Here is a 22,918-nt window from a genome sequence, read left to right as displayed (position 1 = left end):
CCCCGGAATTCATATTCCAAACCACACTTCCCAAGGCAGCCTGGAAACCTCCCCTCCCCTGCTAGCCTCTTCACATCCCTGATCCTGCAAGAAATTTCCTTGCTCACAACCATGCAATTGAGAAGCCACCACTCCTTTGGAACTGGGGGAGGAGCTGGAAAATAAAAGCAAGTATAGAGTGGGAGTCTTCCACCATGCAGGCCTTCTGTCCTGGCTACCCTAGAGGAGACCCGGTAGAGTGCTGTGGCACCCTGTGTGTGCTTCTTCCCAAGAAGCCAGGGCTCAGAGGCCCAGGGTTGGGGTGAGGCTGAGAAGGGGGGCACCTGCTATCACAGAATCTAAACTCTGAAACCACTGTTCAGTCCCTGGGCTGGGGTAGGGGGCACCTTAAAAACCACACTCTGTTGGGAGGCCGAGGCAGGTGGATCACCTGAGGTTGGGAGTTCGAGACCAGCCTGACCAACATGGCGAAACCATGTCTCTACTAAAAATACAAAATTAGCCAGGTGTGGTGGCGCATGTCTGTAGTCCCAGCTACTCGGGAGGCTGAGGCAGGAGAATCGCTTGAACCCGGGAGGCAGAGGTTGCGGTGAGTGGAGATTGCACCATTGCACTCCAGCCTGGGCAACAAGAGCGAAACTCCGTCTCAAAACACACACACACACACACACACACAGACACACACACACACACTGAACAATGACAGCCTTAGCCCAGTGCCTGGCAGGGAAAGACTCTTGCTCAGTAAGGCCCAGCCCTTCTTTCCTTAGCCCTTTTCCAAATGCCAATCTCAACCCAACCCAGCTAGCTGGCCCCTCACCACTTCCTTCTAGTTCCACTGCTCTCCTCAGGGCTACTCCTCAGCTGAGAATAAGGGCACCTTCAGAAAGAGGAATAGTCCAGATTCCAGTGGATTTCCTAGAGCCAGACTGAGTAAGCATCCACTGCTCTGGGTGTATGTAAACTCTGAATATTGCAAATAAACATGCAGTAACTTCTATACCCAGATGCCCACAGAGCTCCAGGACACACAAGGGAGTGCCTCCCATGCACTGTCCTGCTGAGGATGGGTACACACAGAGGTGCCCAATTTCAGAACAGGAGAGAAATCAGGAAGTGTCCAGTCCAACTCTTGCCATTGTTACAGATCAGGAAACTGAGGCCCAGAGCAAGGAAGTGATTTGTCTAGAGTCATACTTGGGATAGGCTTGGGAGTTGGAAGGCCTGAATTTCAGATGTTCCAGCTTGGCTATGTGACATGAGGCAGGGCACTCCTTGGGCCTGAGTGTCCCCTTCTGTAAAGCCTGGGCATGTGTATGGAGGGAAGGGGTTTAGCTAAATGATCTCTAAGGTCTCTTTTTGGACTGAATGTTAGTGATTCTCCATGTGCTGATGTAAAAGTGAGTGACAAGAAGTAATAAACTGAGTTCAGACAATAATGGGCACCATCGTCACCAGATTCAGAGTATTTCCTCTTGAGGTTTAAATGCTTACCACCACTGAGCACCAACCCGGTGCCTGGCCCTCCCTTGCCCCATAGAGGCTCATGCACTGCGTTTTACTGCTCTTCTGTGTGTAGGGTGGGTTGTTTTCTACCCTCATTACCAAACCAAAAGTGCTATATTTAGACACTGCAACTTGAGCAGTAAATAATTAATTAGTCTAATTAAAGGAGGAAGGTTTCAACCTGGCAATTTTTAACCAGGCATCAATGCACCCATTGTACCAGCCAAGCCCTCTCACCCGACCCCCTCCCTGCCCATACACCTACCAGCCTTCCCAGTTGCCTCCCCCTCAGTTGGAGACCAGCATTCCCCCAGATGGCCAGCAGGGTCCACAGGGCCAGACTGTGTCCCTCATGACAAAGTTCCACGCTCTGCTGTGCTTCCCCATAGAAATAGGTCTGCCGGCAGCTGCACCTCAAAGCTTGCTTTCCCTACCCCCAAAGCTGTGCTGGGCTCCAGGTCTCTGCTCTCTGCTCTTGGGAAATGTGTAATCTACCTCCCCAGCTCAAGATGCCCCAACAATGCAGCGAGTTTGCATTTCAAGAAACTCCCATTAATATCAATTTACTTCACTGAAACCTCGGGTTCTTCATCAAGTTGATGATTTATGATAAAATCAATTAAATTACGGCCACTTAGGGCCCAGCCGCTTCCTCTCAGATTTCATTGGTGCGGGGCCCAAGTGTCTGGTGGAAAAATGCAAGTTTAGCTGGAGGCGAGGAAAGATAATTCTGCGGCTGAGAAAATTTAATGCAAAACAATTTCCAGGCAAAGCTGGGCGTCTGGACAGAAATGCAAGAGCCACTAGTTGGCCTGCAGAAATTACTATCTGGGGGTCAAAATGTTTTTCTCCCCACCCCCATCCTCCTGCATGGCTCCCTTACTCTGTTCGTCTTTGTATTATTCACTTGCTCCCCACTCCCAAACAGAGATTTTGGGAGAATTCGAGTAGTAATGGTGGGACACAAGGCTGCCAAGGTCCAGCCTCAAACCACGGATCTCCCCGATCTTCCCTACCACACCAAGCCTTTTCTCCTTTTGGCCTCCCCTCCTCAACCAACCATACTCACTAATTCCTTGGCTTCCCACCACAAAGTTAAAAATTCAAAGTGAAGATGAGGCTGGGTAGGCAGAAGGCACAGGAGGCACACAGGGAAAGGGCAGAGGGGCAGGGGCCAGGAGGCCAGGCCAAGTGGGCTCTGCTGCATGTGGCTGCGGGAAGAAAAAAGCAGGAAAGAGCACTACTTCGTGGACAGGACAAGGGGCAGTGTGTCTAGAGCTACCTCATCCCAGAGTTCCAGAACCAGAGAACATGGGGTCTCTCTCCTGGCTCCCAATCTCCCAGCTCACAAAGTGATTCTGCAAACCCATCCGCAAAGCCCCACCTGGAGTACATACAGCTCCCGATGTGCAGATGCACTCACACAATACACAAACATACCTACACATGTGCCTGCTTACACGCTCCCTTTGCATACACCCACCACACTATGCGCCTGCAAAGGGACAGTTCCCACTATTCTCCCTCATCTGGGAAAATAAATCCCAGTGCGTCAGGCTGGCATCGCTTCCCACTCCAAGGAGAGGGGCTTCTCTGGCCTCTGCTCTGTTTGGTTTTTGGTTTCCAGAGCAGGCAGGAGTAAACACAGCTTCTCTGAAGCCATAAATCACCCCCTTTCCTACCTTCTGGGCTTAACACTCAGCCTCAGTGCAATCCCTTGTAGTTTTGGCTTCAAATAACCCGCTAGGTGCTAAAGGGTTGGGCAATGGTGGCAGCTGGGTTGTGGAAGCTGACCCAGCGGTCGCCCCCCAACCCCACTGCCCCTAACAGATGCCCCTCACATTTCCCTCAGTACCCACAGCCCCCAACTGCCCTGGAAAACCCTCCTGGGCCTCAACGCCCTTTCTGAGCGGGAGAGCTCTCCCATCCCCTAACAAGATCATGTCCACCCGCCCACCCAAACAGCTCCACATTCCTCCACACTCGTCCTCCACCCCCAGGTCCCTTTACCCCCTTGAAGCCCCCACCCTGCCTTTCAAAGTTGCTCTCATCTTCGTCTTCAATTCGGATCCCGGCCTGTCCCAGGAGAGAGGCCTGGGGGCGGGGGTCTCAGCCACCCACCTCTGCACCCCCGCCAGGCCCCGAGCGCCCCGGCTCCGCACCCCACACTTACCTGTGCGGTCTTCCGCTAGGGCGCGGGCAACGGCGGGCGGCCGGGCGCTGGGTGCGCGCGGGGGCCGACTGCCAGGCCCCGGACCCTCGGCCCAGGCTGGGGCTCCGCCGCCGCAGCCAGCCGCATCCTAGTCGCTCAACCCGCAGCAACCCCCAGCAACCCCCGAGCGTCCCGCCGAGCTGGGGGAGAGGCCCGGATGCGCTCGCCCCCACCCCGCCCCCGCCCCCGCCCCCAGCTTTGTTCGGCCTCCAGGGCCCCAGGAGCGCGCGGATCTGGCACTCCGGGCGCGGCAGACGCCAGTTTCCTGAGAAGCTCCCACTCCGTCCGGGCCGCGCAGGGCTGCGGGAACCCCGGGCTCGTCTGGCACCGAGCTGGACTCGGGCTTTGAGAGCGGGCCAAGTTGCCAGGCGAGAGGAGCGGCAACTGACAGGGGCACGGCGAGGCGTAGGGAGCGCCGGGGGCGCCATGGCGGAAGGCGGGCACACCGGCGACTCTTCAATGTCACCAGCGAAATGGGTTCCATATGTCCGACCCGGCAGAGAAGGGAGGGGAAGGGAGAGAGTTCTGGGCAGGACAGGAGTGGGGACAGGGAGGGGGGCAATGGAGGGAACAGAGCAATGGCGAGGGGGCAATGGGAAGGATCAGACGGGCGAGAAAGATTTGCATCTCCCCTTTTCCCTCGAGTTTTCTAAAGCTGCTTAGGCTGGTAGGAACTTGCTTTCTCTTTTTCCTTTTCTTGTTCTTTCCTGTAAGATGGGGGAGGAAGGAGATTAGTAGGGGAAGCATCCGCTTGTTAAGGCTGGGAGTTTGAGGGAGGAGATGTGGAATGGAGGTGAAAGTTCTTAGGCGGCTGGAAGATCAACAACTTCCCCAGGTCCCTAGAGAAAAAAAGAGACCAAACCCACAAGGGGGAAGAAAAGCCAAGAAAGGATTCCAGGGTCCAGGTGTGAAAGACTGGTCCCAACTCCCCCCACCCCCATGATGAAATTCTGTTTGGGGAGGTCCCAATGATTAAGTTACTGATGCTGGTGATTGTGGTGGAGGCTGAAGTGTCCTGGACATCTTGGCCATTCCCTGGCACTTCAGCTCCTGCCACAGCTGCCTCACACCTGATTTAGCACCCCCAAGGGCCTACTCTAGAGGCAGTTGTTTCTGAGATGGCCTGGGCTTTGGGCAGCTTCCTGTAAAGAAGGCTGCTAGGGAGCAGGGAGCCTGGAGGGGCTTCCCTCTGTGCCTGCTCCCCAAAGGGTTTGGGCTCTTTTTCTGTGTTGGGTCTCTCTGTCTTTTCTAACCATCTCTGTTGTCTCCGTTCCTTTCTCACAGCCCCTTTGTCTTTTTCCAATTCTGCGTCTCTCAGTGTCTTCAGTGAATTTGAATTGAGCCTTGCAAAGGATTTAGGAGTGTCTCCAGAAATCACTTCTGGGCTCACCCATTAGGTTGAGTCTCTTCTTCCCTTTCCTCTGTGGGGGAACCCACCCTCTGTCCAGAGAAATTCTCTTCTAGAGAGAAGGGGACAAAAGGGGTAGTTTCCTTCCCACTGCCCTTGTTCTCACTTAACTCTGTGTGTGTGTCCCCTTGTGAATTGTGGGGCTCCTTCCTCCAGGACAGCCTCCCTTCCCCTCTGACTGGCCTTTGTTTCCACTCTCCCTGTCATCACCTCCTTGGGCTCAGCTTTGACTTCCCATCCCAGAAAGGGATCCTGCTGCTTGTTCTCTCTCTGGGTCCCTCTCTTCCTCATCTCACTCTTCATCTTTCTATCCAATTCCTCTGGTCGCTAAAGCGTTAGCAGCCTGGCTCCTTAAAGGCACAGAGATAAACACTGCAATTATATAGAGAGGATACCAGCAGAGAGTTAGGGGAGAAGACAGAGTCAGCAGCTTTCTTAGAGCTCTGTCTACCAGATGCATTCTATCCCAACCCCTGAACAACACAAAAGCAAATCAGTGGGGTGGAGGGTGCAGGACTGGTAAGAGACAGGGTGCTTCATAGCTAAATGAAGCAAATGTATATATAAACAACAAAGTCCTTTCAAACTTGCTGATTTGGGGTAGGCCTAGATGCCTGGATGGAAGCATTAGGCATCACATGGGGGATTTACCAGATAATGGTGGCAAGGGATGGTCCCCTTGCTTTGTCTCCTGGGGAAGAGTCTGTGCGTGTTGGGGAAAGGGAAGGGGAGGGGATATCAGTGTCACCTCCCCTCCTCTGGGCCAGAGGAGACAAAGACCTGAAGAGGGCTGAAAGAATAAAGAGGAAAAGCTGGTGGAGTGGGGGTGGGGGTGGTTGGTCAGACTTCCACGTCACAGGCAAAGGTAGCAGCAGGAGGGGAGATGGAAAAGGGTTGGGGAGGAGGAGTTGCAAACGCAGGGGGAAGGGGCCTGTGGGACTGGCTCTCCATGCTAGCTATGGGCTGGCCCAAAGAACAGATCCTTTTCTTTCCCATCTTTCAAAGCATGCTGAATTCAGAAGCTAATACAAATGATTCTACCCTCTTCCTTCTCTTTCATGTCCCTCCTCCTCCCCATGGAAGAAGTGATCCTTCCCTGCTCTCTCAAAAACTCCAAGACTTTGCCCTAACTCTGGACCACCAGTTTGAGGGAGAACGCACCCTCTTCACAGTCATACCCCCCAACACTTTCCAGATGAGAGAGAAGTAGAACTGCTTGCCTCCCACACTGAATGTGTGTGGGATTCTCCAACACTCAAGGAGTGGGTGGGGAATGAGACTGAAAGGTTTGGAGCCCCTATGCCCCAGGTCTCTTTGCTGCCTCTGCCAGCCCTTCCCACCTCCTCACAATCTCCAGTGCTGTCAAAGCTGCCCCTGTATCCAGACTTTTCCCTAGTTCTTTTTATCCAGGTCAGACAGTGCCCCTACCCATCCCAGCCTTGGGTCCTGGCCTTCTCTTTCTCCCCAAACCCTTTTCAACTGAGACTCCTGAATTGGGAGGCTTCACCCACTACCCACTGAGAATCCCTTGTTAACATGGATGAGACTCAGTGTTCACTTGGAGCAGAGTGTGGGAGCGAGCTCCTGGATGCTACAGGGACTGGGGCCTAAGCTGCCACTCCACGTAGTGGATGCCATGAATAATTAACACCTGGGCGCGGCGTTGCTCTAACTTCCCTGCTCAAAGGTTTACACTAGCAGGCAGAGTTAAATATCACAGATAATCGTGGCTATAAAGTCAGTTGGCCTGGCTCCAGTCAGGGAATGAGGGGCCAACAGCTGGGACTGGAGTTGGTGAAGGCTCTGGCCCTCTGCACCTCATCCATCACAACTTTGGGGCACAGTGCAGAACATTCCCCAAAGCCACCTCTGGCTTTGCTCTTGACCAGCAGCCTCTCCCCTAGTAGGAAGGAACTGTGACCTCCACATGAAACTATAGGAGAAAGTTAACAGCTCTTCCCCTCCCTCTCCAATCTGCACCCCGTTTGCTCCCTTTTTGGATGAGGACTTAGTTAAAAGAACACACCCGACATCCTCCAACACTCCCAACTTTCTGGGACCACCTGATTCCTAGAACATTTCTTTTCTAGAAAAACTTCGGAGAACTTCTCCCCACTTTAGCCCCAAACACAGAGTCCCTCACTGCTGAGGAAACTTTTCTTTGTTTCAGCAGGTCAAAGGAAGGCTCCTGGGGTGTGAATTCATTTCCTTGTTTTGTTAGCCAGGAGGGTGGGGAGCCAAAGCTTTCAGCTTCTCTCCCTGCCCTTCACCCTCTCTGCTTGCCTCCATTGTCTCCCCCAATTTGGGTAATTCCTTTTCCACCTTCGACCACCCCCCAGACACATCAGTCCTATAAATTAAGCTTTAATAATGTAACGGAACCCCTCCCATCCCTTTCCAATTGCACAGAACTTTGATTTGGTCTCCATTGATCACAAAAATATTTGCCTTCAACTCCAGTAATTTCTTTCCCCACTTCCACCTCTCGTACTCTAAGGCTCCTTCTGCCTTCAGAGTTGGGTTTGTTCATCCAGGGCTGGAGTTGGAGAAGCCAAACTCCTGGAGGGGAGCTGCTAAAAAATGGAGCTCTGTCTGCTGCTGCAGGAATGTTGGCTCTATCAGGCTCACAAATATAATTTTTATATTAGACCACGGTCATTGACTGGGTTTATATTGCCAATGAGGCATTTCTGGTTTACCAAATTTATGAAAATCTCGCTTTAATTGATAATCACAGATGCTGTAATTTAGGACCTCCAGCTATAGAGCTTTCATATTAACTGCTGATATATTACTGTAAATCATCTGAAATAACCAACTCCTGGGAGCAGAGCAGAGAGGGAGGAAGTGCCTCCGAGAGCGACTCTCTCCTGGCCGGCCGCAGAAACAGCCCAGCTTCCACATCATTTTCCGTGAAAAATGATTTATCGAAGACATGGCCATAAACAACACAACTCGCTCACAAACACACGCAGACGCGCACGCACACACACGCGTGCACACACACACACACAATGGCTGGCATGCCGGCTGAGAAGCTGACACCCATATTGCTATAAATCAAGAAAAAGGTTGGAGGACAGAGGGAGAGAGGGAGAGGGAGGGAGGGAGAAAGAGAGAGAGAAAAGAAGAATATTCCTAAAATCTCTATGCAATGCCTCAATGGGCATAAACACACAGAGCACCGTGTGAAGAGAAATGGCAGGAAATGAAGATGGCTATTTGTCACATTTTACGACAATAACATTAATAACAAACAATAAATTTACATGGACATATAAGACGCGGTAGGTAGTGAGAAATCCCTTCTACTTACAATACCCCAGCCCGCGGTGTGGCTCCGGCTGCGGGGCTGTTTTATTGCTGTCTCCCTTTCTTTCTCTCTCTCTCTCTCCCTCTCTCTCTCCCCCTCTCTCTTTTTTTTTTCTCGGGGTACAGGCTTGTTTTTCAAAGGACAGTTGAATTGCACGTCAGAAACAGGGAGACCGAGCCTGCGATTTTCCTGACGAATACATATCTATTCTGCAACCTCGGCATTAATTATTTAATGAATCACGTGACCGGGAGGGGGAAGGGGGTCTTTCGATTTCAGGCTCAAAGGACCACTATGACCTTCCCCTTCAGGAGGAGAAATTTTCCTGCGAAATAAGTTCCCCCTCAACCCACCAATGGAACAGTAGTGAGGTCTCCGTCTGTCTCCCACACTCACATCCATACCTACTACATCTGCAGCTCCCTAACCCCCATGGACACACACTTACCCACAGCCCACCTCTCCTCTCTCCTTTCTCCTCCTGCTTCTGCTTAGTTCGTGGAGGTGCAGAAATAGTCTGCAGGGGCGTCTAGGGGGTGGGGGTGGGGTGGGCTCAGAGCCCTTCTCCAAGCCCCTGGATTTCTCAGCTTCCAGTTCTTCTCTCTGCATCCTTTAGGATTAAGGTTCCCTCCCCAACTCCATTTTTTCCCCAACTCCTGGGGATATTTACTTGAGTGGGACCCACTCCCTCTCTTCCTAAATAATGGACAAAATTTCTGAAGGAGCCACTTTGAAAATAAACACTTCATAAGTCCATGGTATAAGTGGATAAAGAATGGGGCTTCTGGCTTTATTCTCGTTTTGATCTTTTCTGGTACCTTTTGAAGGGGCAAAAAAGGAACAGGGTGAAGAGATTACTTTGGAGCTTCCAGAGTTGAGAATAACCGCAAGGGGGACTTTTTTCCCTGTTGTGTTGTTACTACTATAGGAAATCAAATGCGACTGACCGTTTGAAAATAGATTCTAGAGACAAAGACTGGGACGAAGGTTTCTACACAAAAGAATCGGACTGTCAGCCTCTCTCTACCTATGTCACACCCTGTCTCATTCCCCCCCCTTCCCAAACCCACCAGTGAAGACAGCTGGAGATTTGAACAGGAGAGGAGGGAAAAGAAAAGAAAAGCTTTGAAATCAGCCTGGCAGCCCCAGGATCCCTATTTCCCAGGTGTTAGCACCCCGAGCTTCCAATCAACAAACAATGGAGGCTGATCAGTGGGAAAAAGATGGGGGATGGCTATGCCTGTTAAAGGGTTAAATACCAGGGACTATCTATTCCCTAGGCCTAAAGAGAGAGACACACACAGACCCCTTCAACTCAAATATAAACAAAATAAAACAAAAACAACCCCCCATCCAAACTTGACCAGTTACGTGCAACTAGAATCAGAGTTCTCGGCCGGGGCATGGGATGGGGGGTGGGGATGCAAAGGGAAGCAGAAAAGACATTCCTGAAGAAGTCGCAGCCTTATCTGTCCTCAGCAGCTCTCGAGGCAGCCAGGACCACAGCCTCCGGGGCAGGCAGGGAATCCAGGAAGAATGAGCTTCAGGGTAGGGGAGCAGGGGTCTGAGGGGCCTCCCCCGGCTTGTTCAAAGGGGTCTAAACCAAAAGCAACTCAGTGGAGAGGTTGAGGACCCGGTTGTCTTAACAAGCCCCAAAGAAACAGCCACCCCGGTGTCGGCCTCGGAGGTTCCAGCTACAGTGGCAGCTGCACAGCTTCTGCCCCAGCTAAGAGCACTGGAATCTGCTCTGGCCTCATGGGGTGGGGGCGCCGGCCAGGCCTGGACTCTGTAGGGGAGGTGGTCAGCTTTGATTGTCCAGATACAAAACACAGACTGGTATTGAATTCAGCCTGCTCCCGATGTGGGCCCTGCTCCCGGCTCCAGCGAGGGCAACTCCCTGAAACGTTCTGGCCACAAATCCATTAAAAATGGTCCTCCAGAGAAAAACACTCTGCTAAAGTCTAAAATGAAAATAGAGAGAGAGCAGAGAGAGGAGAGAGAAATGCTGGATGTGGGAAGACAGCAATCTCTAAAACGGAGAAATAATTTTTAAGGACAAGAAAAAGAACAGCAAAATGACACGAAGGCACGCCGGCAGGTTCTGTTAAAATGACCATACTCTTTTCGGATCCTGGGAATGTCCACGTTCAAATAAACAAGCGCCTGATCGCGAGCCGAGCACTTTCTTGCTGCCGATAAAGCGAACGTTTACACTGTGAGAAAGGCGAGATTGATTTACGAATCTGAACGCGCCAGTTTTATGGCTGATCACAAATCCGTCAGCGCTCAACTCACGCTGGGAAACTTCCCAACTCCGTTTTCCAACCAGACCCCCTCCCCAGCTGCCGCTTCCCAGGGAGACCCACTGCCAGCGCTGGGGCCGCCTTCAAGGGCTCTGGCAGAACTGGGCAACCCCCTCTGCCCAGGACAGGCGGGTGGAAGTAGGAGAGAGAATGGGGAGGGCCGAGGGAACTGGGGAGAAAGAGGGAAAGAAGTCAAAAGGTTGGGAGGACTGGAGTGGCACTAGGATTGTCTGGAGTGAAGGAAATGGGAGATCTGGCAGTTCCCCTTAGTGAACCCCAGGCTTCCCTGACTATGGTCTCTCTCCTTTTCCCTTTGGTGGGCCCTAATCCTCACATTGCAGAAAGCAGTTTGTAAAGTCCTCGGCGACTAGGTCTTTGTCACTTGAGCCTATAGAGGGCCCACAACTGGCTATCTGCCCTTACAGGTAATGAATACACATCTCCCTGAGCCCCAAATATTTTTAGTCCAGGAGCAGCCTAGCTAGCTTTGTGCTCATCCTCTGTCTTTCCTGAGGCCTCCAGCCCCTCTACTTATGCCACCCAGGGACAAAGGAGAGAGTATCAACCACTCCAGTTATTTCTTGCCTGAGATAGAGTCCCCAAATTTCAAGAAACAATTTACAAAATGCAAACCAACAACCCACATATCCCAGCAAGGTTCTGTCTCTCCTAGTCTTAACTGAAGGGTAACATTTCATCCTCCCAGCCAGCGTCTGTCTGTATCTGTCTCTCTTTCTCTTTCTCTTTGTCTCTGTCTCTCCCTAAGAGGGTGGCTGCTGGTGTGGATTTTTAAGATACAGCAAACAGAATACAGTTTTTGGAAAGGCTCTATGTTCAGGGCTCACTGTTTGGCAAATCCTTCACCTATTTCTTAAAAGTTTCTGGAAACTTTGGCTAACCTGGGACAGCAGGCCCTGGAAAGTACTCAGAATAGCCTGCACTGATCCTCCTCCCATTTCCCTTGCTCCTCTGGTGGGTGAGGCACTCCAAGGGCTTTTTTCATTATTGAGGAGATTGAGAATTAGAGGAAAGAGGTAAAGGTAGTTATAGAAATAGCTTCCTCAACAAATGAACTTCAGAAAATGGGTTGACAGGCTGTGGATTTGGATGTCAGCCCTCAGGGAGATGACAGCCTCTGAAGCAATGTTCATGGCGGATAAGCCCTTTCTCTCCTCGCAGCCCAGGAGTTTATTCCTCTGGCCCTCTGAAGCCTTGTGGATTAGGCCCCTCCGACCTCTCATATCTTCTCCCTTTGTCTTTCTTCCCTCAGTTCCCTCCACGTGAAATAGTAAAGAGATGAACTGGACCTGGGAGTGGTTGGGGAGAGGATGGCTGGAGCCTGGACTGCTGAAGGTGCTGTGTACAGAGAGACAGATTAGCACCCTACTTTCCTCCCCCAACTGGACCCTTGGGCTAAAAATCTTTACGTTTTTTTCCCCCAGTGGACAGTAATAGAAAAATAATCCAAAATTTCCAAAATAGCAAAGATGGGTTTGGGGCCTAGAGGGGGATGGAGAAGATGGGACATATGATGAGCCAAGGACCCCTCCCTGCAGAGGTGTGACTCTCCCTCCTGGGCAGGAGGCAAGAGCCAACACAATGTCCAGTCTCAGCGAGGTCAAGGGGCTTCCGAGGTCATTTTGTGGTTCTAATACTGAGCTAATCGCCTAGAAAACGTGGCCTCTCCATGAACTCTCTCTCCTGCCAGCCTCCCGCCTCCAAACCCTAAGTGAGGCCTCAGGGAAAAAGGGCCAACACATTCAGGTCGGCTGCAGAGCCCACTGACTCCCTCAGCCTAAGAAACAGGGCTGCAGAGGAGAGAACAGAGACCTCAAATTAGGAGAGCAAAGGGAAACCAAACCAAACCAAACCAACATTGCTCCTCCAGGAAGAAGGCTGGGGGGACAGAGCAGAAGAGAAATATTTCTGCATCAGTCCACCTTGTCTGTGAACTGAGCAGTTTCCTGCTCCAGAGAGTAGCACATATTTGTCTAGAATCCCAAGCTAGACACAAGAAGAAAAAAAAGAACATATCCACTTATACCCGCTCCAAAGCTGGAACATTCCATCCAAGCACTGGATTTGATTTTTCCAAGAGGCAGCAGTGACAACGTCTCACTGGTAAACAGGCATAGGGGACACCAGTACCCAGTGTAGACAAGCAGAGTCACAGGAACACACCGACCACATGTGGACCTCACTAGACACACCCATGCACACATGCTGGGGCTCGCTGTGCCTGCCTGCATTTTCCAAAACCAGAAAAGCGCTTCTGAACTGCCTCACAAAACAACCGTCTTCTCTGGGGTTTTTCATGGGCCCTGACACCTCAGTCCCAACCAGTTCAAACACTCTCCAGGTGTCGAGGCCCCTCTTTCTCTCCCTCTGACCCAAGCATCAGTCATCATAAAAGGGAGCAAACCTGCCGAAGCATCCACCATAAAAACCCAGCCAAGAAAGTTAAAAAAGAAAAAGGAAGAGGCGAGAGAGTGTTTCTTCTTTCAGTTGTGAAAAGAGCTCATAAAACGATCAAAACACGCCAGCCCGGGCCCGGGCTTTGTTACCTTTGCGCCTCTCGCCTCCTCTCGCCCGAACTCTGCGGATCCCATTCATGACGAAGGGCTTCTTCCAAACTGAGAGAAAAAAGTTTTCAACTTTATGGTTCCAAATTTTTTCCCCCTTGCAGATCCGGGAGAGACGGCTAACACTTTTTTCCCCCAACAGCCGGTCCAAGGAGATTTGCTGTTGAATAATAACAAAGGAGAGAGGATACGTATTTAAAGAAAAGAAGTGATTAATGGTTTTCTGTATAATTCTCACATTTTTCTTAGCTCTTGTCTACACAGAATGGCTGTGAACTTTAAGCTCCATAGAAATCTTTTTTTTTTTAAATTCTATTCATACCTTCCAAAGAGCAGCTTTGATTTGGTTCTTTAGAGACATTCCTTAGGGGGGCATATGCTTTTTAAGAACTATTTTCCCCCTCAACTGGGGCTGCGGCATCCCCTTGCAGCTAAAACACCACACCGCGATCCGACCGAAATAAAGCTCGCCCCTCTCATCCTCCAGGTCCACGATGATTTTTTTACGAGTCTCCCAGCAGCATTTAAACGGACAGTTCAGCAGCTCTTTTGCGGCTGGGGACACCGGCCTGTCGGTTCCCCCTGCCCTACCCAGCCTCCAACTACCGGAGCTGCAAGCTGGAGGAATGCAAAATAAATAACAATAAAACGCGCGGGTGGGATTGGTTCTTTTTATTTTCTGAAAGGAGATGGGACTGAAAAAACGACTTTTAATTGCATATGCTCTCCCGAGCCCCGAGCTTTTTGGAGATGGGGTGGCTGCACCCTGGATGACCAATAGACCAGAGACCCTGAGGCTGGAGCCCCCAGACCTTAGAACTTCCAAGCAGTGCTGCACAAAAGCAATCCGAGCCTGACAGAGCTTCTGAGGGTCACCTGCACCCCTTTCCCCTACCCCCACTCCATTCTAGGGGTGACTGGGACCTCAGAGACAGAAAGCTATTTAGTCCCCAGTCATACTTTCGATACTTTCTATGAGAAAGAAAATGAAAATTAATACTGGAGCAAGGCTTCACAAAAGAGGCCATTTGTCTTCTTGATTATCTATTTGCTTGTCAGAGTTTGAGCTATGGCACTGGCTAGCTTCTTTGTAATATAAAAATACTCTGAAAACCTGCAAACACCCAGAAACATCTGTGCAAAAAATTAGACTCATTAAAGCCTTAAACACCTCAGAGGAAAGCGATACCTTCTTATGCTGCGAGCAAAGAGGCCAGCCTCATGGAATCCTCTCTCGGAACTTTAATAACCAAAGAGCCTTCTGTCTAGAAGGAGACAGCTTAACCGCATTTTATTTGCTTATGACAAATAAATCACGATATGAAAGGCTTTGCCGTACTTAAGCCTCTTGTGTCCTACAATGAAACATTTTCCCCCATTAGGGACTGGAATCAGCCCTCCCAGTCCTTTCAATCCATTTTTGGACTGAAGGGAAAAAACTAAAAGCCCCAAAACAAAACACACCCACCCTAAAAGGAAAACAAACCAGCCACCACAATTTGGAGTCCTCTGAGATAAAAATTCCCATCAGACTCTTTGAAAAAAAATCTTCAACCACACACAATGTGAGGCTGAACCCAGTAGGGTGCTTAAAATATACACTGGGTGGCATTTGTCCATATCTTTACGCCAATGTTTCAACAAAAACACGCTGTGCTGGTCACAAGAAACCAAACATTTATTTCTATTGTCACTCTGTACAGCACACAGATATTCACACATACGAAGGGTTCTAGACTCAAGCAGCCCCAGAGGTAGGAAGGGGCCTGGTTTTGGAATGTCAGAAAGAGAAAAGGAGAGAGGACTCACATGACACAAAAAAATAGTAATAATAATATTATCAATAATAATAATAAACGATGCAACATAATAAACTATGGGAGAGGGCTCTGCAACATCCTCCTCCCAGACTGGGAGGGGCACATTTTATTTCCTAGTTTCACATTCATTTTCAGTCTAGGAGAGAGGCTTCTGCTGTACAACTCTGGACTGGCAGAGTAGTGCCCAGCTCCCAGAACTCAACTGGCCCCTCACCCTGCCAGGCATGGCTTGGCTTGGCCTTTCAGAGGAAGGCCCTCCCGGGTCTCTGAGTCTCTCTTTTTCCTTGGACTCAATTTCCCTGCTCACTCCTGAGTTGTCAAGGCCACCCCCTTCCCTACTTGCTCCCCTCCTCTGTTGCCCACCCCCAACCCCACGGTGGAAGTGGGTGAGCAGTCATTCTGGCCCTCCGTGAACGGGCACGAAAGATGAGGGAGAGTGTGTGTGTGTTACCGTGGCCAAAACACTGCACTATCTGGCAGTCAGAGGGTGCTTTCGCTGGGTATCGGGAGTGGGGGACAAAGAAAGGAAATCCAGGCTGTCTTCCAGCAGCGGCAGCAGCAGAGGCGGAGGCGGCCGAGCCGGGCCTCATTTGTTAGCGGGTGTCGAGGTAATGGTCGCCACCGAGGCCCGTCCTCTCCTCGGCAGAGTAAACAAGACAGATGGGCCTGGACCTGGCGTGATTAAAGATGAAACGTGGATCCATCTTCGCCAAAGCTGAAAACGAGGAGCTGCGGCCTCCTCCTATTTCTCTTTCTGTCTTTTTCTTTCTTCCTTCTTCTTGCTTTTTCTTTTTCTTTTTTTTAAGAAAGAAAGCAAGAGATTTGAATCTTGCTTCTGGGGGGGCCTCCCCGTGGCCCTCTATTGTCATTTCTATAAATAAAGCTTCCCCTCCCCCTCTTCTGCGTTTATTCGTATATAAAGTGTGGGGGAGGGCAGATAGATTTTTCTGGGGCCCAGGCCCCAGGGCCCCCTCCTGTCCCCCCACCCCATCCCCTGCACTCACTGCCCACCCCCACCCCGAGGTTCGTGGCTCCCGCGTGCGGGGGCACTAGAGCGCGGGGGGGCCTCCATTGGGCCGGCCAGGGGGCCCTCCGGCTGAGCCTGCCGCACCACCCGAGCGGATCTTGGTGTTGGGCAACTTGTGGTCTTTTTTCCACTTCATGCGCCGGTTCTGGAACCAGATCTTGATCTGGCGCTCGGAGAGGCAGAGCGCGTGGGCGATCTCCACCCTCCGGCGCCGTGTCAGGTAGCGGTTGTAGTGAAATTCCTTCTCCAGCTCCAAGACCTGCTGGCGCGTGTAGGCGGTCCGAGAGCGCTTGGGCTCTCCGCCGGCGTAATTGGGGTTTACTGGACACACACGGAGAGAGGGAGAAAGAGAAAGTTTTATTGCCCCCGAAAGGGAGAGTCCTTTCTTCCAGGGAACACAGCGTTTCCCTCCCTCCCTCTCCCGCCACCTCTTCTTCCTTCTGAGGGAGAGGGGGAAAAACGGAAAGGGAAGAATGCAAGACCCAAGAATGAGAAAGAGACCTCCAAGTTTTGGAGGGTTGTGCTGTGTCCTTGTTGTTTGGGTGTCAGATGGGGAAGGGGGGCGTGTGAGGACTCCCCCAAGGTTTTAATTGCTCCTCTCTCCCCCTCAGCTTGGGGCCCCCAGAATGGGAGAATGAGGGGGTGGAAGAGGGAGGGGAGGTTTCCCTAAACCTTTCCTCTGTTTAGTTCCCACCCTTGCTGCTCAGATTCCAAGCGGTGCCTGCCCCTACTGAAAACTTTTGCCCACTTCTCCAGCCAAGGAGTCAGACTGGAAGAAAGGAAAAAATAAATACAGGGAGTTGACTCAACTCTCCGCTTAAATACGGATTACCTCCTCCTCCTTCTCCTCCTCCACCTCCTCCACTCCACCCCAACTTCCACCTTCACTAAGACTGTATCTCCCTGGCGAAAAAGTCGCTGGTGAGAATGGTGAAGAGGATGGGGAACCTACTTCAAAGGCGCAGGGCCCACCAGGCCATAAAAATTTATGGGGGATGTAATTATGTGGCTCTGAAAACAGGCGACCGTAAATCTCTGGCAATGGCGAGTTTATAGCGGGGACAATTGGCTTCCCCAGCTCAACCCCCCCCCCCCACCCCAGGCCTCCGAAGTCCCTTTGGTGTAAAGCTCCAGGGGTGGGAGGGGGAAGGGGTGCCCACGCACTCACCCGTGCTCACGTGAACTTTGCGCATCCAGGGGTAGACGACGGGCTCTTTGCACGCGGAGTGGGACGGGCTGGGGTGCAGGGGGTTCTGGGCGCAGGGAGGCGGCGGGGGGCTGCTGCTGACCGCCTCGCAGCGCTGGCCGGGCTCCGGGAGGAGGGCCCCGGCGGGTGGCGGCGCAGGAGCCCGAGGGGACAGACCGGGCGGTGGCGGGGGCGGCGGGGGTGGTGGCGGAGGCGGCGGGGGCCCAGGGTCCCGGCAGGCCGCGTAGCGCTGCACGGTGCACGCCGCGCGCCGCCCGAAGCCCGCCTCCGGCTGGAAGCTGCTCTCTCGCCTCTGGCCGCCGGCGTAGTACCCGGGCGAGTGGTCGCTGGGTAGGTAATCGCTCTGTGAATATTCCTCGCATGGAGGGAACTTGGGGTCGACATAGTTTGAGTTGATCAAAAAAGAACTCATAGCCATTAATTTCTGGGAATTGCCCACAAAATATACTAAAATTTATTCCGACCCCTGACTCGTTTTCCTGTTTCCGAAAGCCCTCCTACTTACTGTCAAGTGAACAAAGTTAGGCGCCCACGTGATCCTCCGAGCCAATGGCCGCCCCGCCTGCGATTCCCGGATAAGGAAATCTGCTCACCCGGACCCCACTCCAGTCAAAGAGGTTTATTTCCCCTTCTTCTCTTCCCCCTCCCCACCCACCCACCCAACACCAGGATTTACATAGGGCTCCTGCGGGGCGACCCCCTCCTTGCCTCGCTGTCTCCGGGATCAGAGAGAGAGCGAGAGAGAGCGCGCGCAGGTTGCGACTGGAGGGCCTGTTGGGGCGCTAGGGAGAGCGCAAACCCTAGATCCCTTAAGAAGTTGGGGCTCCCGGTGTAGCCCTCCTGTTCTGCCTCACCTCTGCCCAGCATTCTGTACCTTCCAAAGGCCCCAGTCTCCTCCCCTCGGCGGGAGGGAGCGCTAGCACCCTGCGTCTCTATGGGGAGTTAGGTTACTGGCGGGTTGGGGGCTCCGTCTCGAAAGGGGAACCCATACGGGGGCCAGAGCACAGAGCTTGGGGCTTTTCTCTGCAGCTGGATGGGGAGGGGTAGGGGTGAGAGAGGAGGCGTCCAGAGCTAGAGGGCGGGTGCGCAGAGGGACTTGTCAGAGATGAATGGAACCGCGGGCGGATCGATAGGAAATTCATGCACTAATTCGGGGAGACTTCGCCTTCCAAATCTCATTTAGCTGCACGGTTAGCTAGACTGTGTCCGTCAGTCCGTCTGTCCCCCTTCTCCTATCCACTCCTCCCTTTAACCCACACGGCCCAAGCCTGGAGAAACGACTTGGTTTCCCACACTATAGACAGAGCGCTGGGGTAAAAAAACCTGCAACTTTTGAGAGCAAAATTGATTAGCAATTTGCTAATTCCATAACCACCCGAGCAATACTAACCATGGGTCCGAGACGTTCTAATTGTCGCCGCCTCCGCGGCGAATAGAAATCTCACATCCCTTTGATACTGGGGATACAGCCATAGAGGTGACCCACACAGACAATAACACCCCTTGGTAATCGAGTATTTCCAGGTCATCTTGTTCTGAACTGAAACGGAAAGGCGGCCTCAGCATCCGTTTGTTAAACAAATTTCCTTTGCCTTCTTCGCACACTGAAGACAAGTCATTTTTTTCCCACAATTTCCAATAAAGCCTCCCTGAGCCCAGAATAGAAAATGGGTGCGTTTGGGACGAGAAGATAAATTTAAAACTTCAACAACAATAACATTAACCTCTTAAAGAGATGTGAAAAGGGACCAAGGCTCCCAGGGGCAGGCTTGGGGAGAGTTCAGGTAGATGATTTCTCCATCTCTAACCAGTTGAAGGAGGAAAAGATAGAGGAATAAAGAGGAAGGAGTCTTCGGGTGGCCAGTCACCAGACTGTCCTCATTCAGAAAAATACTACATATACATATATATATATATATATTTTCTTCTGGAAAAATAAGAGCGGAGTGTTTATGTCAACTACATATTCCCCTAGATACGAATTTGTGACCACAAAATTCCTTACACAAATTCGGATCTACAGGGTATATACAGAAGACAGACAGATCTTCTTGGCCCAGAAATTTTCCAGTTCTCCTACTTTCCGCGCCTTCTTCGTTTGGGGTGTGGTTTGAGTGCTTTGGTTTTATTTCGTTTTGTTCTAGTTTTGAGCTCTGGGAACAGAAAAAGGCAGTGCGAGTCCGTTCTTGGGATTACAAGGTTTTCAATTCTCCTCTTCTATTAGAATTTCAAGTAGCCAGTTCGCAAAGGGACGGGAACCTTGCCTCCGCCGCCGCCGCGCAACTCTCGGTGGCGCATGAATTATGAGATGTAAACATTAGCTAAGCACAAAAGGAGGAAGGGTCATTCTGAGGCTGCCGTGAAGTCAGATTCAGGCCTTTCTGGGTGCCTTCGCGCCCCTCCCCTCCCCCCAGGACTTTTTTTTTTTTTTTTTTTAGAAAAAACAAAACCCCAATCGGCTCCTCCGTGCCCCTCCAAACCTTTAGTTTGTGATCAAACGAATATCTAGATATTTTCCAAAGCGCCTCTCAGCGAAGGGAGGAGGAAGAGGCGGCTGGGTGTGAAGGTGGTGTAATAAAAGTCCTTTTGGAAAAATTCAGTGGTAAAAAGAGAGAGAAACAGCTGTAAAGAAAAATGCTGGGAGACCAAGCAGATGGGGCCCCGGATATTTAATGACGGGCAATTCCGTTTACAACCTGAGAAAAGATCAAAGGCGTTTCATTTCCGAATGAAGGGCAATGAGGAACCATAAAAGATGCAGCCAGATGATATAGAGCCCCTCCCAGCCTCTCACACATCCTGGGAGCCAGGAGAGAGGGTCTATCCCGGGGAGGTGTGGGGAGGAACCCCATTTCCCCACCTTCCTAGCCCCAGACGGGTCCTTTCCTTCTAAACACATATGAACTCGCCTAGCCACCTGCTTGGGTTGCTGGTGGTAGGGCCAAAATGGGCATCTGGGGTTTCCGAACCAACTTTCTGAAGCTCCCAGAAGCCGTGAATTTACTAAGCTGAGAGTCTGGGGATTGGGCTGGAGGGAACTGAGACTGTGAAAGCTGTGACAGAGTAAGGGAAAATGTGCATAGAAAAAGCCTCCACCCCACCCAGACTCCCTACTCAACTCCCTAGGTCTGAGAAATACTTGCATCTTTAGTGAGGAAGTCAAAATAATATCAATTTCATTAACAAATACAGGAACAACACAAAAATAACCCTCTAACTGCAACACTCCAGAGATCTCTGCCTATGCCCAGTCCTGGGACCTTGCAGGTGGGTAGGAGGAGAGTTCCCACCTGCCCACAACTAGGTCCAGAGACCCTCTGATTTTCTTTTAATCTTAAATCTAGGAATTGCCAATGTTGGCCTCTGGGCCTGATTTCTAACATCAACATTCTCCCAGACAGGCTGAACTCACACATATTTGGGAGCAAAAAGCAAACTATCACACTATGGTTGTCTTTGCCAAGAGAGGGTCCAATAGGTAATCTCAGACCCCCATCTGGGCACTCAGGGAGACTAGAGTCTGGCCCAGGGCCCACAGACAAAATGCGCTGCTAGGATCCCCACCAGCTCCCTAGCGTCAACCAGGGACCTTTCCAAATCTTGTCATAGGCCACTTAGGGTCTCCAGGACCCACTCCAACGGTCCAGGCCCCTCCCCCACCCCATACCTCCTGTCCTTCTCAACTCGCCAGCTCTCGGAAACCCGTCCAACCCGTCGGCATTTCGGAAGTTTGGGAGGGCCGCTGGGCCGGCGGCCGGGCCTCTCTGCTGCTCTACACTTCACAAGGGATGCGGCCCAGGTGCCCCAGTACCCCAAGAGAGAGGAACAGGCGGCAGAGCCACCGCGGGTTTGGGTATCCTTGATCCTGGCGCCCAAGAGCAGAGATTTTTCTCCTCTGCGCCCTGGAAGCCACCACCTGCCAATCCCACCAAGGCGCCGCACCCCCCTCACCCCTCCAGCCGCCCGAGATGGAGAACAGGGTTTATGGGCGACTCCCAGGACGGGTTTCACCGGAGCGGGAGGCTGCCTCTCCCCTTCACCGCCCAGAAGGAGACGAACAGCAACACGCATAATAGTAAAATAAGAGCAGGGGCTGCGCGCGAGCTGAGCCACCTCTCCTGCGCTCCCGGGTCTTTCCGTGGCTTCCCAGCCGCCTTCTCCTGGCAGCCACAGGTTGCTAGCGTGACCTCGCGCCTCCCAGCCACCCTCCGCCGTCCAGGCGTGCCCAGTCCGCTAGGAATCATCACCTTTTGTTGGCGGGGAGAAGGGACTCAGCGAGGGAGCGAAACCGAAGGCCCGAGCGCAGGCGAGTCCCCAGCCGGCCTGCGCACCGGCGGCGGCGGCGCGGAGGAGAGAAAGGCCCAGAGGGGGCGCGGGCGAGGGTACTCACCGGGAGGCTCCCCAGCCCCGCCGGCCGCCGAGCCGCCCGCGGACGCGCCGGGCAACAGCTGAGCTCTCTCCTGTCCACTATTGTGTGTCCGGAAAACAGGACCGCGGCGGCGGACAGAGCCACGGGCTCCCTCAGAAGCCGGAACGTGACTTTTTTTTTTGGTGTGTTTTTGTTTTGGAAGCGCAAGTTTTCGTGTTAATCTCATACTTTGGCAGTCTTTGTTAAACAGCTAGGCGCGTCACGAGGCTCTCAAACATTTTAATAATTTTTAGACGCCGTGACCTGCGGTTCACCTCTCTCCCGGCCTCCCCCACGAGCAGGCAGTTACTATAATATGCTCGCGCAGTTCGCTGGGTCATATTGAATTTTGCGTAGGTCATTACTTGGGAAAAAAATGACAGAGCAGAAATTTGATTCAGCTCATCCTCTCCAGCTCGACTTTTCGCCAGAGCCTTCTCTTCTCTTCATCCAACCCCCACCCGAAAAAAGTCCCATTCGGATAGGAGTCAGTCGGCCACGCCCCTGTTTTGATTTTCCATCATTCCCATATTTTGTCAGCTTGGGTTCCAGAGAGAGTGTGGGGTTTCATGTGGGATCCTTTTGAGGCCTGAGAATGAGGCTGGCACGGAGAAAACTGAAAGCATGGCTTTGGGCACCTGGGCCCCAGAGAGCAGGCCTGAGCAAGAGGCCCCTTCCCTGAACCTTACCCCTAAATGCCTGTATGGCCAGGGCCCGGATCCCCACCCCATTGCACACTCCATCTGCTTTATTTGCTCCCCCAAGTGTCAGAGATATCCTCATTTCTACAAAAGCTTTGGAAGCTCCAGGGCCTAGAAATGACCACTCCACCTCTTGGGGCCAAGATTTTGGTCCACACAACCCAGCAGGTTTGGGGAAGATAGAACCCTGAGAGAGGTGCTGGGCTGGGCTGGTCAAAGCCGGCGACATAACTTTCAGAGCTTTAACTGTCCTTTAAATACAAAACAATAGCTTCCCCCTCCCCCCGAAGAATCGTTCTCATCAATACAGTAACACTTTTGCCTACCCCCATCACCCACACAAGGAGGTTCAGGAGCAGATCAAGAAGGCATTTAAAATAGTGAGATTTTCTTGGGTTTGTCTCTCCAGGATTAGAATCTGGTGGATTGCC

At 52.0% G+C, this 22,918-nt stretch overlaps 2 protein-coding genes and 1 non-coding gene across 3 annotated transcripts in view; all 3 read right to left on the bottom strand.

Annotated features, from left to right (window-relative positions):
- Window positions 1-22,918, bottom strand: part of HOXB3 (homeobox B3) — a 41,597-nt gene that overhangs the window by 11,637 nt on the left and 7,042 nt on the right. The window contains exon 2 of the mRNA XM_055101111.3: window positions 13,307-13,484. The gene's annotated coding sequence lies outside the window, so the exon portion shown is untranslated. The remainder of the gene's footprint in view (window positions 1-13,306; window positions 13,485-22,918) is intronic.
- On the bottom strand, window positions 14,982-17,967 carry HOXB4 (homeobox B4). Its single transcript, XM_003827502.6, has 2 exons — window positions 17,340-17,967; window positions 14,982-16,492 (listed from the first exon to the last, which is right to left on the bottom strand). The coding sequence occupies exons 1-2, from the start codon at window positions 17,794-17,796 to the stop codon at window positions 16,194-16,196; spliced, it is 756 nt and encodes a 251-aa protein (XP_003827550.1). The 5' UTR covers window positions 17,797-17,967; the 3' UTR covers window positions 14,982-16,193.
- Window positions 19,317-19,426, bottom strand: MIR10A (microRNA mir-10a). Its single transcript, NR_106568.1, has one exon. It is a non-coding gene; the product is annotated as a microRNA mir-10a (primary transcript).

Source organism: Pan paniscus, chromosome 19 (genome assembly GCF_029289425.2).
Source record: "Pan paniscus chromosome 19, NHGRI_mPanPan1-v2.0_pri, whole genome shotgun sequence".
Taxonomy (NCBI): domain Eukaryota; kingdom Metazoa; phylum Chordata; class Mammalia; order Primates; family Hominidae; genus Pan; species Pan paniscus.
This window is presented reverse-complemented; position numbering and strand designations above follow the sequence as displayed.

What these genes read in the sequence shown, in the direction of transcription:
- HOXB4 (XM_003827502.6), bottom strand. Translation starts at nt 17,796, where the DNA reads ATGGCTATGAGTTCTTTTTTGATCAACTCAAACTATGTCGACCCCAAG. An exon ending in CAAAGTTCACGTGAGCACGG is followed by an intron (nt 16,493 to 17,339) that starts GTGAGTGCGTGG and finishes GTGTGTGTCCAG; the next exon opens with TAAACCCCAATTACGCCGGC.